This window comes from Rhinolophus ferrumequinum, chromosome 2, assembly GCF_004115265.2.
Source record: "Rhinolophus ferrumequinum isolate MPI-CBG mRhiFer1 chromosome 2, mRhiFer1_v1.p, whole genome shotgun sequence".
Lineage (NCBI taxonomy): Eukaryota > Metazoa > Chordata > Mammalia > Chiroptera > Rhinolophidae > Rhinolophus > Rhinolophus ferrumequinum.
In genome coordinates, this window is record NC_046285.1 from 981885 (window position 1) to 1005146 (window position 23262).

Sequence of the window (23262 nt, forward strand, 5' to 3'; positions counted from 1 at the left end):
AAAATGTTTTAAAAGTGAAAAACAATCATCTCTTGAAAGGGGTCTAAATTGGGGGGGGTCTCCTGATTCTGTCTCACCATCTCACCTTGTGACTTTCACAGCACTTAACCGCATTTTCTAAGAATGATTGTATCCTAGTTTAAGATTTGTTTCTCCTACTAACCTGTGAGCTTGACAAAGGCTTTTAGATCTTGTTCCTGGGTTCACTGCTATGTCACAGTACAGTGTCTTAGTGAGCAGACATGCTAGGATTCGGTAACAAAGAGGCCCCCAAACACAGCATGAATAACAGTTTATTTCTCCTAGAGGTTATATATGGGTAGGTGGTCCAGGCTGTCATGGTGGTCTGAAGGTATTCCCAAGACCCTAGGACTCCCCAGAATGCCTTCCTCCTTAGCTACACCAGACACAACTTAAAAACCTTCTTTCCCAGAGAAACCCCACTCTCTTTGGCCTCAGCTTCCCAATCTGCCCTGCCCCAGACCCTCATTCTCCCAACAAGAGTCTCGTCTTTGTGGTTTCTCAAATCATAAGGCACGTTCCCTGAGATGAAGTTGGCCTCTCACGACCACACGGGGCCACTGTATGCACTTTCTTGCTTACATTTATTATTTAATATTACCTTCTTCTTTCTGTGGCAATAGTTCACACCTGTCAACATCCCTGATCTTTGGGCAAATTACTTCATTCTCTGCCTCAGTTTCTTCATCTGTAAAATGGTGATTATCATAGATTGCTTTCTAGGGTTGCTATAAGGATTAAATTAGCACAAAGCTTTTGGAATTGAACAAAACAAATGCTATGTGTTCTTTAAATAACAATCAACATTACTATCTCTTTTGATTCTCTCAACTTTCCCATGAGGTAGATGGGCAGGTATCACCTCATTTTCAGATACAGAAATGAAGAACCACAGAGCTGAGCAAGTTGCCCAAGGCCACTGCACTGATAGGTGGCCAAGTCTGTGTTTAATCCACACCTGAACCTCAGTTAGCTCATTATAAAATTGGGGTGATGATGGCACCCCCTTATAGGATTGGGTTGTGAGAATCCAATGCCATCCTGCAACCAAGTGACAGGCACTTGGAGGGCACTGTTCAAATGTCTGTGACCTTTCCCTTCATGGTGCCCCACCCTGTCAAACTGACTCCCTAATAGAGCCAACAGGGATCCCAGCTGCCCTGTTCTTGGCAACCCTGGGGTCAGCTGCTTCTACTTGGTTGGCAAAGACAGCTGGTTCCACAGAGAGGTCCATTGTCTCTGTCCTCTGGGGCTCTGTTGTTCGGTCCTCCTCCCAGAGTTTAGCCCCAAGACACTATGAGCTGTCGTTGGCGGTAGTCTTGGCATCCCAGGGTGGGAGAGGGGCATGAGGAAGTGTGCACAGATACCTGACTGTACTCTGAAGATTGGGTCACCAGCGCTGTTCTACTGCTGCGGAAACTGAGGCTCAGAGAGCTTAAATAGCTTGTGTGGGTAATGCTTGTCTCACGACAGTTACCAAGGATGGAGCTGGGGGATTCACTCTGGAGGGGGGTGCGTGTGGCCTCAAGTCAGAGAAGTCATGGATCCCCTTAGGTCAGATATGTCAGGGCCAGAGCACACGACCCCCGTCCTCTCATGCTGTTTGTAGCAACAGAGACCTCAGAGCACAGACGCTTGCCCAAGGTCACACACTGACTCCACCGCAGTCAACCGGGGAAAGCTGTGGGTGCCAAACTCTTTGGCTCTCCTAGCCCTGCGAGAGCTCACAGAGGCTGGGCAGCCGGGGGTGTGGCAGAGGGTGGCCCCGCCCCTGGGGCGGGGCGAGGCCGCACGTTCCAACTCTGACGCTCTGTGATGAAGACTCGTGTAGCCCTGCCCCTGACGGATGTGGCTTCCATAGACATGCGAGAATCCACTGGGTATTTGTCTGCGGAAGGCGGGACTGCGCGTTTGCTGGGCGTTGAGGGCGTGGCCTCCTTCCTGCGGGAGCTCCCAGCGTGGGACTCGGTCCCTCTGTGACGCAGGCGCGGGCGCGGGAGAGGCGGAGCCGAGCCTGAGGGAGCTCCACTCCCGCGGAGGCAGCCGAGGCCGGGGGCGTGTCCTGGGCGGGGCTCTGCCCCGCCCCGCCCGGTCTTGGAGTGGTGGCCCGCGCCGGGAGAGCCTGGCCCCGGGATGTGAGTTTGGCGGGGGTGGGGACGCCGGGCCAAGCCCCCGGGGTTTCCAGGGGTTTCCGTGGGCGGGCGCACGAGTGCGCGGGCAGCGGGGTGGGCCAGCCAGGTACCAGCCCAGGTGTGGCGGGAGAGGGGACGCTGAGGCCGGGTGCCCTCAGGTCGGCCCTGCGCGCGGGGCCAGCCCCGCGCCATCTCTCTGCGGCCGGAGGGACGGGAGTCCGCCGCAGGGCCCGGACCCGGGCGGGGACTCGCGACATGCGTGGGTCTGATGTCTACCCTTGGGCCGCACCGGCTGTGCGGAGGCCTCCGCAGTGGCAGCAACTGGAGCCCGTGTTTCTGGTCCCTGTGCGGCCGCTGCGGAGGTGTGATGGGGTGGGGTGGGGAGTAAGCTGCGCAGCGGGCCGGAGCTGACCCTTGACCCGTCTGCGGGTTGGGCCACAGCCTGCGCGAGCCCCTACCTGCTGGTTCTGGGAACCCAGCTCTCAGGAACAGGGCGCTTTGTGCGCTCAGCTTCTGCGATGTATTATCTCAGTCCTAGCAAAAAGCACACATTTTATAATTGAGGGAACTGAGGCCTAGGGCCACACGGCTGCTCGCTGTAATTGTTATAATGTGGAAGTGAGGTGCTCAGGCCTTGCAGCCAGCACACCTGGATGTACCTCCGCTGCTCCACAGACCCTCTGTGTGACCGTGGGCACACCTGTTCCCCTCCCCAAGCCTTTGGTGAGAGTGGTGCCTACCTCCCAGGACTATGAGGATTGGGCTGGATAGTGCAGGGGAAAAGCCAATGCTCGGTAAGGATCCACTGTTATTGTTGCTGTTGCTAAGTGGCCCGATTTCTGTGGCTGAGGGAGCTACCGGTACCAGATCAGGGCTGTCTGGTCAATCAAAGCCCGCTGGCCCAGAGCGGGAGGCTGCTTCCCACCCTGAGGCTGTCCCTATCTGTGTATTCTGTCCCTATGCACACGGAAGGCCACACACAACACAGCTGTACCAGCATGTGCCCGAGTCGCACTGGCCCATCGTGTACTCGCCCCGCTACAACATAACCTTCATGGGCCTGGAGAAGCTGCACCCTTTTGACGCGGGAAAATGGGGCAAAGTGATCAGCTTCCTAAAAGGTATGGAAGGCCCCACGTGGATCCTACATCGGCTTCTTCCACCCCCCACCCCCACTGCCTTTCCCTAACAGATGCTCCAGACTCTCTCCTACCTCCAGTCTCAGCCCTCAGGTTCCTTCCACCCGTGCTGTCAAAAGGATCTTGACTTCTAAGCATGGCATGTCCCTGTCCCAGACCTTCCCTGGCTCCCCATCGCTGTGGACCTAGGTCTTGTGTGTTCCCCTGGAGCCCAGTAGAAGGGGAACTGATTAATGACAGACACAGGAAGCTGAAGTTTGGAGGAATCCAGTGTCCATCCCCCACAAGCTCAGAGAGTCCAAGAGGAAGAGAACCTTTGCTCCAACCCCACTGATTACAAATGGAGGAAATGGGCTCGGAAAGGTTAGGAAAAGTGCCCAAAGTCACTTAGCTACTAAGTAGCAGAGAGGGGTCTGGAACTCAGAGCTCCAGGCTCCCACTCTTCATGGCTCATCCCACTGAGCAAGATATTTCTCCAGGGATCTAGTTTAGGTGGGGAATTCAGGCATCACAGTAGGCTAGTGTGAGAATATTTTCCTTATTCCCTGTATCATGGCTTCTCTGAGTAAAGGAAGGAAGAAATACCACCTGAAGTGTGACCTAGCGTAGGATGACACAGTGAATATCTTTAAATCACCCAATCTTCTGATCACACCATGGAGAAAGGGTCACTCTGGGGCTAGCCCATCTTTAACACCTAAGCCCATCTCCCTTTTTAACAAATCCAGAGCAAGCCTCAGGTGCTGTACCTTGCAGAAAATAGAATCAAATTAGAGCTTAATAACACTTGTTTCTATTGTATTTGTTTTTTTATTTCTGGTTAACTTCTCTTCATGGCAAGTGATACTGATATTCCATTAGCAGTAGTGATACAGGAGTGACCAGACTGGGTATTCAGGGGAAAATGTTACGTAGAAAAGAATAAGTGGTGTGCAGCGATCACGAGAACTGACGAGGTGAGCAGAGCCAGCTGCCTCTCACCTTGCAGTTCTCTTGCCTTCTGAATGTGGTCCTTCGTGCTCTGTTTTCAGTCTGAGGCCCCCCTCCCAGTGCCTGTCCTTGGGCTCCTGTGTCATCCAGTAGCTCAACAGGATTCCTTGTCTCCCTCCTCTCAGAGTCTACCGTCCTCCAGAGTTCCCTCCTTTCTCTGAGAATATAGGTGGAAAGGAGGCAGGGGCCATATGGTAAAGGGCCTTGGGTACCTCCAAGAAAAGAGCTGGCCCTTTGCCTGAAGGCAGCGGGGAGATATGGAATGTTCTGGGGCAAGGTGGGAGGAGTACCTGCTGTATGTGGAGCTATACTCTTATGTGCAAAATGTATGGAAATAATTGGTTTCTACAAGGGTTGGTTTCTAAGGGTGACACATTAAAACAGGTCCTCTAGATTCTGACCTTTGCCTTGGATTTCCCTAAAACCCACAGCATCATGGGCCTGTTTGCCCTTCACTTCCCAATCTCAGCCTCAGTTTCTTCTTTTGCAAAAATGGAACGAATTTTGTCTAGTGTATGTGAGGGGTGATGAAATAACGCAGTGTTTCCTAAACAGTGGTCATATGGAAATCCATCTGGGGACTTTGCCATCTCTTCATACTTCTTGTTCCATTGTTTACTTCATATGTTTTATTGACTTTGCCTCCGTTTTTAAACATGTAAGTAAAATTTTAAAACGAAACATTATGTCACCTAGATAGGAAATGCCGGTTTCACTTGCCATAAATAGAAAGTTATGGTAAAATATCAACGCAATGAAAACAAGTGTGTAATTCAGTGCAGGCTGCTTACTGTTACTTCAGGCTGCGGGACTGCTTTTGGGATGAAAAACAGATGAGCAAGGGTCAGACCAGTGTTAAAGAGCGGCCACACCGCACTGAGTCCCGCAATGCCATCGGAAGGTGGAGGGAATCGGTCAGAGCTTTCCTCACCTTGACACTCAACATCATTGACCCGTGGGTCACCGCCCTCTGAAAGTGGTCCAGTCATACCTGAGCTCACCTTATGGCTCTGAGCAGCTTGAGAAGCAAGGACTGCTGCGTACACAATGTTTGATGTCCCCTAGCCCCAGCGCTTGGCCATTGTCCACCCTGGCCTGGGAGGAGGCCTGTTCTCAGAATGCCCGTAAGCCAGCACTGTGCCCACCTTGTCCTGGGGCACAGCTGACAGAGGCCACGTCTGCAGCCTGTGGGAGGGCCTGGAGCTGGGCCTGGCTTCCCAGCAGGGAAGCATGCTGCCCAATTTATGGTTTCAGAGGAGAAGCTTGTGTCAGACGGCATGCTGGTGGAGGCGCGGGAGGCCTCCGACGAGGACCTGCTGGTGGTGCACACGAGACGCTATCTCAACGAGCTGAAGGTACAAGTCGAGGGCCTGAGGGCTGCCACGGGCCGGAAGGGCTGTGCGCCAGGAGCAGTGGGCAGAAGAGGGCAGCTTAGCCAGGGAAGCACAGCCTCCAGGGGTTCCATTCCTGTCCCTAGTGCAGGGGGAGCATGTGAGTCTGTGGTCCCCAAGAGAAGGAGAGAGGTGTCATGAAAGGCAGATACAGGGGTGGGCTAGACTGCTCTGACAATAGTAAGCTCGCCTTTTCTGGGAGAATGAAAGCAGGCATGTCCTCTCTGTGGAGAATGATCCTTCATAGGGATCTGGGGCTCATACGTTAGTGACTTTCAATCTGTGCTCTGTGAACAGCCCTCAAAGGATGGGCAGTAGGACCCCAGCCCCTGGCCCCATCTAACCAGAGCTGCTCCACCTTGACCTATTTTTATATTGCACTGAAGTTTACGATTCAGTTCTAAGGACTTCTACTGCTAAAGATTTGTGGAAAATTATTGGGCTGGAAACAAGTTTGAAGCCCCATAGGGCCCAGCCGGGAACATAACAAGTGGTGAGACAGTGGGCTCCAGCACAGGTCCAGCATGGGCAGGACGCCTGGCTTTAAGGAGAAACCGGAATTACCAAGTGACAGTTCCTGATTTCTTAATGTGGCAACATTTTAACATTTTAAAATCCCACTGGCAGACCGAACTGGGCCTACAAGGCTGCCCTCTCGTGACCTCTTTCTAGAGGAGCCCACAGCTCTCGTTAGTGGCTGAGGTTCTGAGGCTGGAGGCATTCAGTGAGTCCCCTCTGTGGGAGCCGAGGGGAGGCTGGGCCGGGGCTTGCGTCAGAACCTGGTGCTGTCAGCCTGCCCTGGGGTCAGGGAGGCCTCAGGTTCTCTACCTCCAAGAGTATAGACCCCTGACCCCTGACCCCAGGCTTTCCAGCTGGACTCATGTGAGACTCAGAGCCATAGTGGATGCCAGAGGTCACCAGGCCCGTCCCCTCTACAGGTGGAAAAGCCGAGGCCCAGAAGGCCACACCTGTTCAAGGTTACCTGCAAAGTCAGGCAGACCTGGGGAAGACCCCAGGTCGGGCATCCAGTCTGGTCTTCCAGGTTCCTGGTCACAGCTGCTGCCTTCCCTTCTCCACACTCCAGCCTATCTGTGAGAATTCTAGATGGAGTCATGACAATGTGAGCTCATGAAAGATTACCAGGAAGAGGTTGCAACCTGGCTCCCGGGAGAGGGGGATGTGTGAGGTCTTGGCAGGAAGCCCAGCGCTTGGCTGCTCTGGTTTCCTGGGGCTTGAACATGGGTGATCACAACCCGTAGCCCAGGGCCCGGACCATGATGACACGCCTGCTGGAGTCCAGGGGGTAAGGCCAGGTGCAGGGACAGGAAGCATTGAGTCCGGGCAAGAAGAGAGTGGGGCCAGGATGGAGTGAGCACGTGGGATAAGGCTGGGGATGCCCCCATTTGAGGGGCCTTTAGGGAAATTATGTGGGGCTTACTGAATGCCTGGCCTTGAGCCCCGAAAAGCCTGAGGACAGCTTACTATGTGATAAGTAATAAAGTGTTAGGAGGTAGAGTCCCAAGTAGAAAATTGAGGTCAGGAGCAGGAGGACAATTCAGATATGCCAACTGAATGATTAACCAAGTTGGTATGACTGAGCTACATATGAGGTCGGACAATTAAGTCCGTGAACTCACCCTAGAAAAAATGCTACACACCTCATTGCAGAATATCACTATGGTCACCTTCGAAGTACTCCCCTTGGGAAGCTAAGCACTGACGCCAGTGCCTAGTCCACCCTTCAAAGCAATTTTGGAACTCTTTTTCTGGAATCGCCAATAGAGCTGTCGTTGTATTACCCTTGATGTCCTGAATGTCATCAAAATGTCTTCCGTTCAATATTTCCTTCATCTTCAGATAAAGAAAGAAGTCATTGGGGGCCAGATCAGGTGAGTAGGGAGGGTGTTCCAATACAGTTATTTGTTTACTGGCTAAAAACTCCCTCACAGACAGTGCCGTGTGAGCTGGTGCATTGTTGTGATGCAAGAGCCATGAATTGTTGGTGAAAAGTTCAGGTGGTCTAACTTTTTCACACAGTCTTTTCAGCACTTCCTAATAGTAAACTTGGTTAACTGTCCAGTTGGTACAAATTCATAATGAAGAATCCCTATGATAGCAAAGAAGGTTAGCAACATCTTTGCAACAAATTTGTGAACTTACTTGTCAGACCTCGTATTTGGCTTGGAGCTCCCTGGAAGCCAGAGTGAAAGGAGAAACATGATGAATTGCACACACCTAAGGTGAAAAAATATTCAGTCATTCAGCACATCTATATGGAACACTGACTGTACTAGGCACAAAAAAGGAATAAGCAAGGTTCCCCGTGCCTGTGGATTTGCATTTTCATTGTGCAAGACTGAAAATAAAGAAGTAATCACACAAAAGCATTTCAGAGGGTGCCAAGGGCTATGAAGGAAAAAAAATAAAGGGTATGCTGGGCAGAGAGACCACGCTCATTTAGACGCGTGATCAGGGAGGGCCTCACAGAGGAGGTGAGGTGTGAGGTAAGACTAAATAAGGAGTAGGTTACAGTCATGTAGAGCTTTGAAGAAGTAATGTTCCCTAGTCTCAGGCCTGGAGTGGGAAGGAGTTGGCCTCCTTGAGCAGCAGGTTGAAGGGACTGAAACACAGAGGTGGCACGTGGTGTGGCTGGGGAGGCCAGCAGCGCCAGGGTGTGGGAAGAGCTTAGGTTCTGTTCCAGGCGTCGTGGGAGAGTGATGTGACGCGGTGTGCCCTAGATGCGCAGGGGAGACCCATTCCGTTTCAGGCCTTGTCTGGCATCTGGGTGCTGCAGCCCAGGGACATCCCCGCACCCAACACATGTTTGCAACTTCTGTTCCTTTTCTTTGCTGCGGACCCCAAGCAGTGCCTTGGAGAGTTCCTGCAGATTTCCCAGGACTGCTTTTCCTTGGCTGTTGTGTGTGTGCTGTGGAGTATCCGTCCACCCCTCTCCTCCCCCACTTCACTCTGCCCCCAGCCCGTGTTTTGGGACTCATGCCTGGCCCTGCACTGGAATGGCCTTCAGTGCTTAATAAACGAGGCATTGAAGGCATGCCATAGGCTGATGTCTGACAGATGGCATCCATTCATGGAGTCAGGTGTTCGTGGAGTGGCTGCTGTGTGCGAGGCCCAGACGCGGCCCCACTGAGGTGCACGTGTTGGGCCCATGTGGGGCTCTTGTCTTCTGCTGACCCCAGTGACATTTGTCATGTACTGTGATGCAAATGTGATGCAAATGTGACGTCTGTCCTTGTGCACCCAGAGCGGGGCAGTGCTCGGGACCCGTTCATCCAGCCAGTATTTAGTGAGCACCGTGGTCTGTTCTAGGTGTGAGGAGACGATCCCTCTCCTGTGGAGCTGGCATTTAGGTGGGAGGGTCAGCTAATAGAATAATCAAGTCAGTAATACGTGTGTTAGAGGTGCTCGGTGCCTGGGGAAAGGACAGCAGGAAAGGAGGTGGGGGGACTGCTGTTTGAAACAGGGAGTCAGGGAGGGTCTTACTGATGTGATCATGAAGTGAGAGGAGTGAGGGAGTGGGCTGGGTGGGCATCTGGAGGAGAACATTCTAAGCAGCAGAACGAGCAAGTGCAAAGGCCCTGAGGTCAGAGGACCTCCAGTGTGTTCCAGCAACAATGAGGAAGCCAGTGTGGCTGGATCAGAGGGGACGGGAGGCACAGTGGTAAGGGACTCGGTCAGAAGATGGTCAGGGGCCAGACACGAAGGGCTCTGCGTGCTTCTGTGGCCTTGCTCTGGGGACAGGAGAACCAAGGAGTGTTTTAAGCAGAGGGTTGCTGGGATCTGAGCTATGTTTTAACTGAATTGCTTGGCAGCTATGATGAGAATATGCTGTCAGGACAAAAGCAGGGAAACCAGTGGGGAAGGAGCTGGTTGCACTAATCACTGCGAGAGCTTCTGGGCTCTCCCACTAGCCTGGAAGCAGCAGCTGGGGGTGGGGGGGAAGTGGTAGGAGTGGGGGTTTGTTATGAAGTTGAAACAACAGGACTTTCTGTTGTTCAGATTGAGTATGGGGCATGCGAGAGAAAGAAGCCAAGGATGCCTCAGAAATGTTGGCCTGAGCCCCAGGAAGTCTGGGCAGGAATTGGGCCTCATTGCTGCTCTCAGGGCACTTGGAGTCCCTGGAAGAGAGGGAGGCACAGACCCCAGCTCCACAGAGCACCCGAAGGCAGGTGTCCTGGGAGGGTTTCTGGGGAAGTGGTACCCCCGGGTCTCTGATGGCCTTCCTCTCACTTCTCTTTTCTTCCCTGAGGGGGCCCCTCTCTCCTTTTTTTTATTGTGCTAAAGTTCACATAACATAAAATTAATCATTAACCGTCTTAAAGTGTAAAGTGTAATGGCGTTTAGTGTACTCACAATGTGGCGCAACCATCACCTCTGTCTAGTTCCCAACCATGTTCATACCCAAAGGAAACCCCATGCCCACTGAGCAGTTGCTCCCCTCTGCCCTCCACCCTGCCCCTGGCAGCCACCAACCTGGCTTTGCCTCTTCTGGGTGTTTTCTACAGTGTACATGGAATCACAGACGCTGTGACCTCTCGCTCTGGCTTCACCGAGCGTAGTGTTTTCAGGAATCAACCATGCTGCAGCCTGTGTCGGCAGTTGGCTCCTTACGAAGGCTCAGGAACCTTCCATTGTGTGGGTGGGCCACGTTCTGCTTGTCCTGTCCTCAGCTCATGGACGTTGGGTTGTTGCCAGCTTTTGGCTTTGTGAATAGTGCTGCAATGAACATGCAGGTACAAGTATTAATATTTTTGGAGTTCCTGTTTTCAGTTATTTGGGTTATATACCTAGGAGTGGGATAGCTGGGTCATATGGTAATTCTGTTTAACTTTTTGAGGAACCACCCAAATGATTCCCCCAGCAGCTGCACGTTTCATATTCTTAATAACAGCACAACGCTTCCAATTTCTCCACATCCTCACCAACACTTACTATTTTCTGTCTGTTTGTTTTTATTGTGGCTAACTTAGTGGGTGGAAGTAGTATCTCATTGTGGTTCTAATCTGCATTTTTTAATGGTTAATAGCACTGAGCATTTCTTCATGTGCTTGTTGGTCATTTATGTATCTTCTTTGCAGAAATGTTTGTTCAAGTCTGGCCCATTTTAAAAATTGGATGTTTGTTGTTGAGTTGTAGGAGTTCCTTGTATGCTTTGGATATTATATAATTTACAAATAATATTCTCTCCCATTCTGTGGGGTGTCTTTTCATGCTCTTGATATAGTAATGTCCTTTGATCCACAAAATTTTGCTGAAGTTCATTTTATCTATTTTTTGTTGTTCTTGGTTTTGCTCTTGGTGTCATTTCTAAGAATCCATTGCATGTTAGCTGTGGAGTGTGTGTGTGTGTGTGTGTGTGTGTGTGTGTGTGTGTGTGAGAGAGAGAGAGAGAGAGAGAGAGAGACAGAGAGACAGAGAGACAGAGAGAGAGAGACAGAGAGACCGAGAGACAGAGAAAGAGAGAGAGAAAGTACCCTTTGTCTTGTTGAGGGAGTTTTCTTCTATTCCTAATTTTTTAATTGATTTTATCATGAAAGGGTGTTGGATTTTGTTAGAGGATTTTTCTTCATCAACTGAGATGATTGTGTGGGTTTTCTTTCCCTTTCTCTCCTTTTGCTCCCACTTACACTGGTGGAAAGTTCTTACCCAGACCAAGTAGTTGAGGCTCTTAAGTGGGGCTTCAGTCAATCTGTTTGCTGAGAGCAGTTCTTGATTTGGACCTCGGAGGGTCCACCTGAGGAAATCAGGCCGCTGAAGACCCGCTTCTTGCAGAGCTCAGAGTGTGGGGGACTCAGAGGTGTTGCCAGGCTCAGGTGTGACCTCCTATCTGTGGGGTCCCCAAAAGGCTTTCTGGGCATGCAGGCTGGGGTGGGTAAGCTTGCAGGCCACGCCCTTTGGTGGGTGGTGGGCATCAAGCTGGGATAAACCTCCCAGGTTTAGGTCGCTCATTCATTCATTCATTCATTCATTCAGCACTGTCCAAGGTCACGTTCCCTAGAGCAGTGGTTCACAAACTTGCTTAAAGCATCAAATCTTTTTGAGGGCTTGTCACAACGAAAATCACTGGGACCCACTTCCAGAGTTTCTGATTCAAGAGGTCTGGGATGAGGCTTGAGAATGTGCATTTATAACAAGCTCTCAGACGCGACTGCTGCTGCTGGTCCAGGAACCACACTTGGAGAAGCATAGCCCTAAAGGCAGAGCCTGAAGTGGGAATTCACCCGGGGCAAGTTTTCAGGTGAAACCTGTAAGAGAGGGTGGGGAACAGAGAGGGCGGGGAGGGAACTGGGCACACCCGTGGCTTCAACAGGAGTGTGGCATCAGCCTCATCTCGAGGCATGTGCTGTGCTCAGCATTCTCTCAGGAGCAGGGGCCACATTCTTACAGGCTCTCATATATGCATGCGCACGCATGTGGGGGAGGGCCGCACAGCTGTCCATCCTGGGATGGAGCAGGTGAGGTGGCCTGCTCGGAAGAGAGGGCAGGTAGGCATCGTGGGGCAGCGTTGAAAGCATGTGCTACACGCACCTACTGTGTGCAGCAGGGGACGAGTGAGCGCCTGCCCTCCTGGAGCTGGCATCCCTCTGGGAGAGACAGATAACAATCAAGGTAGAGAGACAAGTGCACAAAGGCACGGGTCAAGGGGGCCCAGCTGGGGATACTTTAGGATGGGCAGTGAGGACAGGTTTCTCTAATGAGTCTAAGTCCTCATTCCAGGTCTAGTTGGAGGAGCTCTTGTTCCTCAGGTGAGACACGTGCCAGAGGCACAGGGAAGTGCCATGCCCGCATTCATACGGCAGTGGCAGAGCCCAGAGTCAGACCAGCTGACTGAGGAATCCCTCTGTGTCCCATCCCCATGCCGCTCCCATCCAGCCTGTCCCTCAATGCCCTTGCCTGGCGCCAGACTGCCAGAGAGCCTGACCTGCGGGCAGATCTGGGCGGTCCTGCCCCAGCCTGCTGCACGGCCCAGATAAAGTACCCATCCCCGGCACTGGAACATCTGCCCCCATCCACCCACCCCCAAGTCTGGCCCACCCACTCTGCTTATTTTTTACTCTGGCCACTGATGGTTTTTCCCATCAGAACTTTCATCCAACAGAACTTTTCTGCAGTGATGGAAATATTCTAGAAAGGCTCTGTCGAGTCCAGTAGCCACCAGCCACATGTGGCCATTCAGCACTTGTAATATGGCTAGCGTGACTGAAAAACAAAATTTGAATTACGAATTTAATTAAAATTATACGCAGGTAGCCCCATGTGGGTGGTGACTGCTGGGCTGCACAGGACATCTAAACTATTCCACTGCCGGGCACAGAAACCCCTGCGGGCCGGGCAGAAGGCTGGTGTGCCCGTGCCCCATCTTGGATAGCCAGAAGTGGAGAAACAGTGGCAGCCAACTGCCTTCTCCTGTGGGCGCTGGTCCCCTTGGCTGCATCCCATATGTGCTTCTGGTGACTGTTCCCGGCCCATGGAAAGTTCAGTCTCTAGCTAGAGGTTCCTGGGTGTGTCCTACCCACATGACTGCAGCTTTGCAAAGCTCAGCACAGTGTGTGTTATCTAAAAGCAAAGGGGGCAGGCAGAGGCTTGTAGTGAGGAAGTTTGGGAAACACGAAGTAAAGCACAGTTGAAGAGGATTCTGTACTGCAGACTTTCTCAGAGCCTTTAACATGCCAGAGTGGGTTGTGAATTTCCAAGAAGAGGTGGACAACATGAGCAGTGTTCCCCAAACTTATTTGATGTGAAGCCTTTCTCTATGGACTGTTGTGGTGCTAGGTAGTCGCTGTGGAATGCACTCAGAGAAATGCCATTCTCACGGCTTTGTGTGCACGTTGGACCCCTCAGGGCCTGAGGTATGGCTTCATTTCCTTTCTATCTCTACCCTGTGCTGGCTTGCTGAGGAAGGGAGGCAGTCACTTAATGTGATTCTTCATTTGTGTGTTCACGCATTTATTCGTAGGAAACAGTGGTTCCAGGCCTGCGTGGGGCAGTGGGGTTGGTGTGACCACAGGCCACCACCTTCCCCTGTGTCAGAGCCCCACCACACACATGCACGCATGTGTCCGTGAGAGCATGCGTGCATGCGCACACATGTGGGGGAGGGCCGCACAGCTGTCCAGCCTTCCTGATCCAGCTCCAGCACTCTTGCCGCCTTCCAGGCCCGGCGTGCCTCCATGTTACCCCGGAGGGCCTGTGCATGAGGAGAGCTGGATGGGGTCCTCCTGCCAGGCAAGTGGTCCAGGCCCCGTGGGCCATGCTCATGGCTTCCTACACTTGCGCGATGGGGCAGAACAAGCTTCCCCAGTCTTCAGCTGCCCTCAGCCTTGCTCTCCTGGGAAGGATGGCCACACACGTGTCGCTGGCGGTGTGGGCAACCTGGCATATGTCTCCCCTATTGTCTCATGACCTAAGCCACTGTGGCCCCTGTCAGGCTGACATGGGTCCTGTCCCGCCCCAGCCTCTGTGGGCACCCCCAGCGCCTTCCGGGCCTTTCCATTCACATGAGCTTCCCGCTGTCACACTCCGTCTTTGGCCTCTTCCCCTCTTTGCTGACGCCCGTGCTCAGGCTTCTCTCCTGGTTGGTGAGCACAGCGGCCATGCTTCCCAGTTCTCTCCCAGGATGCCTTGGCAGCCGCAGTGCCTCACTTTGCTCACTCCTTCCTGAGCAGCTCTGCCCCCCACACCCCCTGCCACCCCTCTGGTCCCAGGACAGCCCTGTTCGTCCCAGTGGGCTCCACTCCTGAGCTTTGCCCTTCAATGCTGGAATCCTGGGGTTCTGACCTTGCGTCCTGGATACCTCTGTCCATCTGTCTCCTACGTCCTGTCTGTGAGCCATCCTCACCCCCACCCCAGCCCCCTCCAGACCCTCCTTATCTCTTGCTTCCTCCCTGGGGCCGCTGCTGCTGCTGTTCTCAGCTGCTTGGGAAGCACCATCTGAGGCTCCCTGCGTGCTGCTCTGACCATGATGTCTGAGCCTTCACTGGTAGACCCAGCCTTACGCCCTAACCACGGCCCTATCCTGGCTGCACCCAGCTTCCCCTGACCATGGACTGACTTTTCCCCTGCCAGCAGTCTTTTTTTTTTTTACCTTGAGCAAGGCAACTGCCTGTTCACCGCCAGCGCTGGGCCAGTTCCGGGTCTGCACCTCTGTGACTTGGAGTCCTCCTCAGCTCTTTTTGTTTCATTTTCTCTCCTTTCCCACCCCAATATATTGTTATTGTATTTTTCTTAATTTTAACGTTTATTTTTTCAATTACAGTTGATATTCATTATTATATTGGTTTCAGCTTTCATTCTGGGCACAAGAGGGCAGCCAAGGGCTTTGGAGCGCTCGGATGTGGTGACAGCTGTGTAAATGGCTCTTCCCTGAGCCCAGAGCTCTGTGTGGGCCAGGCGGGTGGACAGTTCTCATTTCTTCCTTAAAGAAGCTGCACTTGGCCCGGAGTTCACCCAGGGCACCTGGAAACTGGCATTAGAGGAAGTCGGATTTCCCGCCAGCTGCCTCCGAGCTCTGGGCACCGGGAGGCCAATGGCCTGCATCTCTTTCCACAGTGGTCCTTTGCTGTCGCGACCATCACAGAAATCCCCCCTGTCATCTTTCTCCCCAACTTCCTTGTGCAGAGGAAGGTGCTGAAGCCCCTTCGGACCCAGACGGGAGGAACCATAATGGTAGGTGGGAGGCAGGCGGGACGCAGGAGGCCAGGACTCCCACACCCCGTTCCTCGTCACCTCTGGGCCTCTGCCCACCCGGGGCTCTCCATGTGCAGTGCCCTTCTCCCACTTAGTAGTTGAACAAAATCCTAAGTGTTGTCAAGGCCCAGCAGCAGTCTCCTTCCCAGCGCATTTCCCCGTTTCCCGTCCCGGCACATTAGAATTCCTTGTTCCCTCCCCTGGCACCTCAGACCTAGGTACCGTATTTGCTGGCATATAAGATATAGCCCATCCCCCAGAGATACATCCCAAAACTGTCACTTCGATGTACTCAAATTTAAGGTGGAAAACCAAACTCCCATGACTTCAGTAATGGATGACGCTCCCCTCTCTCCCCAACGAGGGTGTGGCAATGGAGAACACTCGTGGCAAAATGAGGTTTCCTGTCCTGTGTGTAGCTTTCTTCAAAGTTAGCCACAGGCTGCCAAGTTATTGGACGTAGAGAACATTTCAGATTTTAGTGTACGATGAGCTAATTCAGACCTGGATCAATACCTATTGATCCCTATATTTTTCTTGTTAGCTTGCAATTTTTACATTTCTTTTTAGTTTATTAGACTATTACTACCCACCCAAAACTATGATTTCCTGTGGGATTTCAGTATTCAGTCTACTATATTTCCATTGAGCAAGAAGTTGCCTGTTTTCCCTTTGAAAACCACATTGAAATCATTGTCAGCTCCGGTGTGATCATGAGTAATTACCTTGTTCCAGTTTCCTCACAGAATTGCAAAGGGCTTAGGCACTGCCCATCTCACATGCCAGCCAATCCGGTCCTTGCTTCTGGGACTGAGTTTGTTGGGGGGGTGCGTGCTTTCTGTATCCCCACCTCAGAGGTGGCTGGAAACAGTGTTTATGGGCTGGCGAGTGGATCAGTGACTGAGTGGCTGCACGGGAAGCCTGCCCGCATCCCTCACCCTGTGCTTGTCTCTCAGGCGGGGAAGCTGGCGGTGGAGCGAGGCTGGGCCATCAATGTGGGTGAGTGCCCCGGGCCTGGCCTGGGCTCTGGGAGGGCCCAGAGGAACCTGGGGAGACAGCGTGAGCTCATAGCCACCCGAGCCTCCTTACAGTGGCCTGGAGGCAGGTGTGCAGCCTCCTGGTGCCGAGAGCAAAACCCGTGCCTCCGTCTGGCATGGATCCTTGTCTAGAGTAGGTCTCCGGTTGGCTCCCCACTGCTGCCTTCGCATGCTTCCAGTGATGGGGAGCTTGTTCCCTCCAAGAAAGCCCGTGCCACCCGGGGGCAGCTCTGCATGGGGCTGAAACCTACGGAGTTTCAGAGGCTCTCCCAAAAGACTCCATCAACCTGTTGGGGCCCAGGACAGCCTGCAGGGGCTTGGTCATGCGGTGGGTGGACAGGCCCAGGGTCAATATCACTTCCTTCTCAGGGCCCTGACAGCCAGCATTCCCCAGCCCCCTGGGCTCTCCCACAGGATTGGCTCATGACAGGGCCACACCCATGGTCTTCCTCCCCCCGCCAGGGTCCCTCATGGAGGCTTAGCACTTCACAATTTGTGAAGCCCTGTTCTGTCCGGCCTCTCATCTGAGCCAGGTTTTACCCTTCAGTCCCCTTACAGTGATAAGAACTTGGACATCGAGAGAGGCTTACTAAGAGCCCCACAGCTGCCCTGCCCCCAACCTTGGACTGTGAGCTCTGTAAGACCAGGGCTGTGTCTCTTCCATGTTGGTATGGCCAGGCCTGCTCATACCAGCATTAGGTCTGGCTTAACCATGGTTTATGATACTCTGCTGAACCAGTGAATAAGTGGTACATGCCATGTGTGTCTACTGCAATGTTCCCACGAGGACCCAGGAAGGCCCTTCCCGATGGAAGGTGTTATGGCCTGGTAGAGGTTAAGAGTTCGGGTCCTGATCCAGTCTTGGTTCGAATCTTGGTTCTGCCATTAGTTAGCTGTGTGACCCAGGACAGGTTGCTAACACTCTCTGTGCCTTGGTTTCTTCACCTGTAGAATAGAGACAATGATAATGCTGCCTCCTAGGCCTGTAGGGAGGCTTCAGCGAGCTCAGTGCCTGGTTAGGATTTCACTGTTGGCTGTTATTTTGTCATTGTGATCCAATGACAGCCTCCTGGGTGGTAGAAGAGGCAAGTCCCTTGCATCCGTGGGCCCTGGCTTCACACTGCCAGGTGAGGCAGTTACTGGGCTCCACTTCAGAAGCCCTTGCAGCTCAGGTTCTTGTGGGGGTAGCAGGGGTACTGGGGCTTTGAGGCTGCAGTCTCAGGGCTGCGGGGTGGTGGGGGCTGGACACTGGTGTCCAGCGCCTTCCTCACTGCCATGGGCAGCCATAACCAGCAGAGGGTGGCCTTTCTGACCATCCCCTCTACCACCGCACCATCTGGGAGGTCCCAAGGTACACCTGCGTTCACCGCCCCACCCCACCCCCCTTGGCATGAGGACTCAGAGGGGCGCCGGCCCTGCCCTGCGGAGACTTTCTGCCTGGAGAGGATGAGCTCCCAGGCCCTGAGGGGTGGCTGCAATGGCAAAGCCCTCTCCTGACCCAGGGATGGGGACACGCCCAGGCACTCAGTTCACTGCCATCCTGGAGTCCCAAAGCCCTCCTGGGAGCTGAGTGGCGGGCGGGGGCCGAGGCAGGGGAGTGCCTGGGCCTGACTGCACCACATCTGCCCTTCCACAGGTGGCGGCTTCCACCACTGCTCCAGTGACCGTGGTGGGGGCTTCTGCGCCTACGCGGACATCACGCTGGCCATCAAGGTGTGCCCCAGAGCAGAGCATGGCAGGCTCGCCCCCGAGAGCCCTCCCTGGAGTCCCCCTGCCACTCCCAGCCTGATCTCACCCCACGTGATAGAGAAAGGAACTGAGGCTCAGAGGGGAACAAGCCAGGCTGGGGCTCAAACCCAGATCTGACACTTGTCTCTGAGCTGCCTGACAGAAAGGAGATGTTACAGCCTTCAACAGTGGCAGGGGCCTGGGGGGCGCATATACATCAACAACGTAAGAAGGGCAGTGCTCCAAGAGTGAGGAGGAGAGAGCTAATAATGATCACGGTAACACTCGCGGCATTTAGTGCAGGCAAGCCCCGTGCCACCCACCATCCTCCATGGCCCACCTCAGTCAATGCTCACGTGGTACAGATGAGGAAACCGAAGCCCAGGGAGGTGAGGTCACAGCCAGAAAGGGCACAGCTGGCAGAGGCTTCCTTTCTGTCAGACCCCAGAGCTCCCCCTGCCCATCTTCCGTCTGGCCTCGTGCGGGTTGTCAGGAACAGGCCGTCCTGGTCCCTGTTCTCACAGGACAAACAGGCCAGTGCTGGAGGGGGCAGGTCAGCAGATCCTGGCGACTCAGAGAGGGGGACGCACAGGAAACCTTCCTGGAGGGTGCGGGGAGCAGAAGGAGGGCTTTCCAGAGAAGGAGGCATGAGGACGTGGCCTTGTAGGAAGGCAAAGGTTGCGGAATGTACTCCCAGGCCCAGATCTGAAAGGAGGTTCCCTTCCCCTGAGCCCCACACATTTCCCCAGTATTCCTGGAGTATCACTGAGGGCCAGCCCCACTGCCCCACTCACTTAACTCCTGACTTCCCACCCTTCAGGGCACAGCACAAGCGCCTCCTCCAGGCAGCCTTCCCTGACCATGCAAACAGGCTTTTCTGGAGCCACCCAGCTCTTCTGGGTGTGTGATGTCTCTGCCCATGTCCTGATAACCCACAAACATGTACGTCCTCCAGCCCGGGCCCTCTCTGTGAGTCCCGAGGGGCTGCGTCCACTGGCCTTTCTGGGTCCTCATGTCTCCCTTCTCCTCTCTGGCAGTTTCTGTTTGAGCGTGTGGAGGGCGTCTCCAGGGCCACCATTGTTGATCTCGACGCCCATCAGGTGAGTGCCCTGGGGGGGCCACATTCTCATGGGCCCCCTTCCGAGGACCCCTCCACATGCCCCCATTGGCACCTGTCACATAGCCTTACACTGTGGGACTCCCCCTACTGCAGGAACACCCCAAACGACCTCTGCACCCCCACCCTCACCTCCTGCCTCTCTCCCTGCTGCCGAGCCTCTTCTCAGCCTGGAAGCAGAAGGTCCTCTCTCCCTCTGCCCCTCACCACCCAGCCAGGGTGGCTGGCCCTTCATTGCTGCCATCAGACAGCCAGGGTCCTCCCTAAAGCCCACCTGGCAGTGCTGTTCTTGTGCTCGGACCCCCTGTGGCTGCGCTGGCCCGTGTGCACGGAGCTGACGAGCACTGTGAACCTGCCCCTCGGGCAGATGCCCACACGTGATTTCAGGCTTGCCCAGCCCCAGGCCACTGCTGAAGAGCTAGTTCACTGGCTGGGCTCAGAGTCAGGGCCTCCTTCTTGGACCCCCAAACCCAGGGCTTGCTCCTCAGGTCACAGGCAGAGCAAGGCATCCAGTGGGCTCTGGAAGTTCCTCTGACACCTCTGCTGCTGTGGCTTTGTGCTGGTCGGGGCCCTACTTCAAGGTCACGTGACACTGAGCTCCTGAACCAAGTCACAGGAGTACAGCCCTTTCCAGTTTGCTTCACGTCCCTGATCCCAGCCAATCCGACCACAGACTTGAGGGGGAGGGAGGGCCAGGGTTACTGCCTTGTTCCATGGAGATGAAGCTGAGAAGGCTGGAGCTTGCTTAATGTCACACTAGAAGGTCACGGGCCAGGTTTTGAGGTTGAATTCCCGCTTTGTCACTTAATAGCCACGAGACCCTCTGCCCTAAGGGCAAGCTGCCCCACTCAGGCACACGGGGGTGAGAGAGGGGGCTTCTTGGGTGGCGGGTGTTGGCTTGCTGATGGCACCTGCCTGCGTGTGCCTTCCGTGTCCTCCCCACAGGGCAATGGGCATGAACGGGACTTCATGGGTGACAAGCGTGTGTATATAATGGACGTCTACAACCGCCACATCTACCCCGGGGACCGCTTCGCCAAGCGTAAGCCACCCCCTGCCCCAGTCCTGAGGGCACTCTGACTTGGATGGGCCCTCCCCTGAGCATTTCCTACGCGCTGGGCTCTGTGGAAGTCACTTCATTTATTCTCAGGATCCCTGCGTGGGGCTTGTTCTCATTTTACAGTCGAGGAAAATGAGACCTAGAGAAGTTGACCTACCCAAGACTACATAAGCCTGTCCAATAAACACGGGTGGGTCTTCATATTAGGGCAACCTTGAGAAGAATAAGAGTAGACTCCTCTTTTAGGTTTGCATCTATCTAGTAGGACACGGGGAATGAGGAAAAAGAAACGAGGGAAAATATGATAAATAGAATATTCCAAATCAGGTGACAGAAATCAGCTCAATTATAGTAGTTGTTAAAATAAATGCAGGCAGATTAAATGTATCAATCCGGAAGCAGAGATGAGCTGGGCAAACACAGGGACACACACACTTTGCAGGCAGGAGGCATCTGTGCAGGAAGAGCTGTGAGTCTGTTGTGGGAACTGAGCCCAGCGTGGCCTGGGGGACCAACTTCCCAACTGAGTCTTGAATATGCTGGGTTTGGGCGTGAGGTACGGCTCATGGAGGCAGTGAGACCAGACGTCGCTGACGTGTATCTCTTATGTCCCCAGGGCAACCCCCTTCTCTCCTTTGGTCACCACTTTGCAGTGCTTGGTGCTCTTTTTCACTTAGTTTCGATTGACATGGGGAGCTGAGCAGTGCTGGAATCAGACCGACTGGTTTCCAGTCCTACCTTGGGCACTGACAGGGAGCCAGGCAATCTCTGCCCTGCCGAGCCTCAGTTTCCCTTCTCTGCACATTGAGGGGTGTTCCTGTATTGCTCTCAGAGGCCATCAAGCGAAAGGTGGAGCTGGAGTGGGGCACGGAGGATGATGAGTACCTGGGTAAAGTGAGAGGAACCTCGAGAAAGCCCTCAGGAGCACCCACCTGACGTGGTGGTATACAACGCAGGCACCGACATCCTCGAGGGGGACCGTCTTGGGGGCCTGTCCATCAGCCCACAGGTACGTCCTGACCGTGGGGACAGGGGACAGGCTGCTCTGCAAACCCAGGAGCCCGCCAGGACAGGTGGGCCGCACTTCTGTCGGGAGGGTGGAACAGCAGCCGTCGAGCAGGGCCTCCTGGCCCCACGGCAGGGAGCCTGTCTGAGCAGCCTTCCCGTCTCCCCGCAGGGCATCGTGAAGCGGGATGAACTGGTGTTCCGGACGGTCCGCGGCCGCCACGTGCCCATCCTCATGGTAACTCAGGTGGGTACCAGAAGCGCACTGCCCGCATCATCGCCGACTCCATCCTGAATTTGTACAGCCTGGGGCTTATCGGATCTGAGTCACCCAGCATTTCAGCCCAGAACTCAGACACCCCTCTGCTACCCCCAGAGGTGCCCTGACTGCACTGCCCTCGGAACGGCTCCCTGCCTGCCGCCTGCCCGCCCACCTCTCAGTGCTTCCCTTTTCTAACCACATGGGGCAGGGGCCTGTCCCTCACTGGGCCTGCCTTGGGGGCCTGGTAGGCACCTCCTCCAGTGTCCCCACTGGGTTTTGGCGGTCTCCGGGCCTCTCGGGCAGGGGCAGAAGGCAGGGCCTGAAGACCGCACATGGGTTTGTGGGTCTGGTCAGGCAGTCCAACCAAGGAGGAGGAAGGGCCGAGGCTCGGGGGCTGCTGCAAGGGCGCCCAGGGGTTCCAGTGCTCTGCGTTTCAAAGAAGTCAGACCGTGTCAGACCAAGGAAGCTTCCATCTCTGCCATGGTTGGGCCTCCCCCTCTTAAGTCAAGCGATTTGCTCCCCCTCTCCTTGCCTCAGACAGGGCACGAGGAGGGGGGAATCCATGTGGGTGGGCCTGAAAGCTGGGTACTGGAGCCAGGCCTCTGGGGGGCAGGGGGTCCTGGATTCCCAGCCAGCAGGCAGGGGCCCTGGTCCTGGATGTGAGTGGCAGCAAGGAAGGGGATGCAGGTGGATTTCCCTGTGTGGTGTTCCCCTTCAATAAAGCAGGGACTGGACCCACCTTCCCAGAGCCCTTCAGTGAAGATAAGTGAAGGGGAGGCCTGAGAAGCCCCAAATCCCTGCTTCCACAATGGTCTCTAGCTGTTCAGTGAGGAGGTTTAGAAAAACACTCAAGGCTTAATGGGGCTGCTGACCCCGTCGGGAGGGGGCAGGGGAAGATGCGGCCCAGACAGAAATTGGGGATGGCGCAGGTGGTCAAGGCAGGTCCTGCAGGAATTGAGGCCCCAGGTAGGGCCTGAGGTGCTGGTGAGGCCAGGGTGGGGTTTCTGAGGGAGAGCAGGGGGTCTCCTTCCAGGTCTGTAGGTTGTAAGGGTGGGGGCTAGGGTGGGGTCCTGGGTGGGCTGCAGCCTCCACTGTCCTCACCCAGAATGCACAGGGCCCTGATCGCGCTGCGTCCAGGGATCCCAAGTGAGCCCCGACCTTGTCCCCATTCCACTCAGGGGACTCAGGCCCCCCAGAAGCTGGGTGGGGAGCATCCACTTCTCCCTCTCCTGGGTGTGTGCGTAGTGGACACAGGTGGGGCTGGCGGCAGGGGGAGAGTGGGTCAGCTGAGGCGTCCCAGTCCCAAGTCAACCCCACTTAGGGGATCGTATTCCTTACCATCTGGGGGTGCTCCTGCTTTCTCCCACTTCCTCCCTCACACTTGCTCGCCGAGCTCTCTGCTGGAGTGGGGGTGGGGGTGAGGGTAGGGGTAAGAGTTCCAGAACCACAAGCTGACAAAAATTCTGACCTGCACCAGACCTGAGGCACTAACCACACACTTGGATGCCCCTTTCCCTGCCCCTGCCCTTGCGGTTGGTCTCTGTGTGTCTGACCTGGCGTCCCTGATATCCTTCATCTCTACTGTGGGCCTGCAACATCAGGGGAAAGGCAGGGGATGTGGCGTCACTGCTGAACTTCTGTCTGTAGAGAACCATAAAGGCTCTTCTTGATCGGA

At 54.5% G+C, this 23262-nt stretch overlaps 1 protein-coding gene across 1 annotated transcript; it reads left to right on the forward strand.

Annotated features, from left to right (window-relative positions):
• Positions 1–1963: 1963 nt before the first annotated feature.
• HDAC11 (histone deacetylase 11) lies at positions 1964–23262 on the forward strand. Its single transcript, XM_033135416.1, is given in 12 exon segments — positions 1964–2156; positions 3126–3274; positions 5537–5637; positions 15241–15357; positions 16335–16377; positions 18052–18128; positions 19181–19243; positions 20206–20302; positions 21153–21225; positions 21227–21329; positions 21498–21567; positions 21570–23262. Coding segments are annotated over 12 exon segments (1038 nt in total). The 5' UTR covers positions 1964–2154; the 3' UTR covers positions 21713–23262.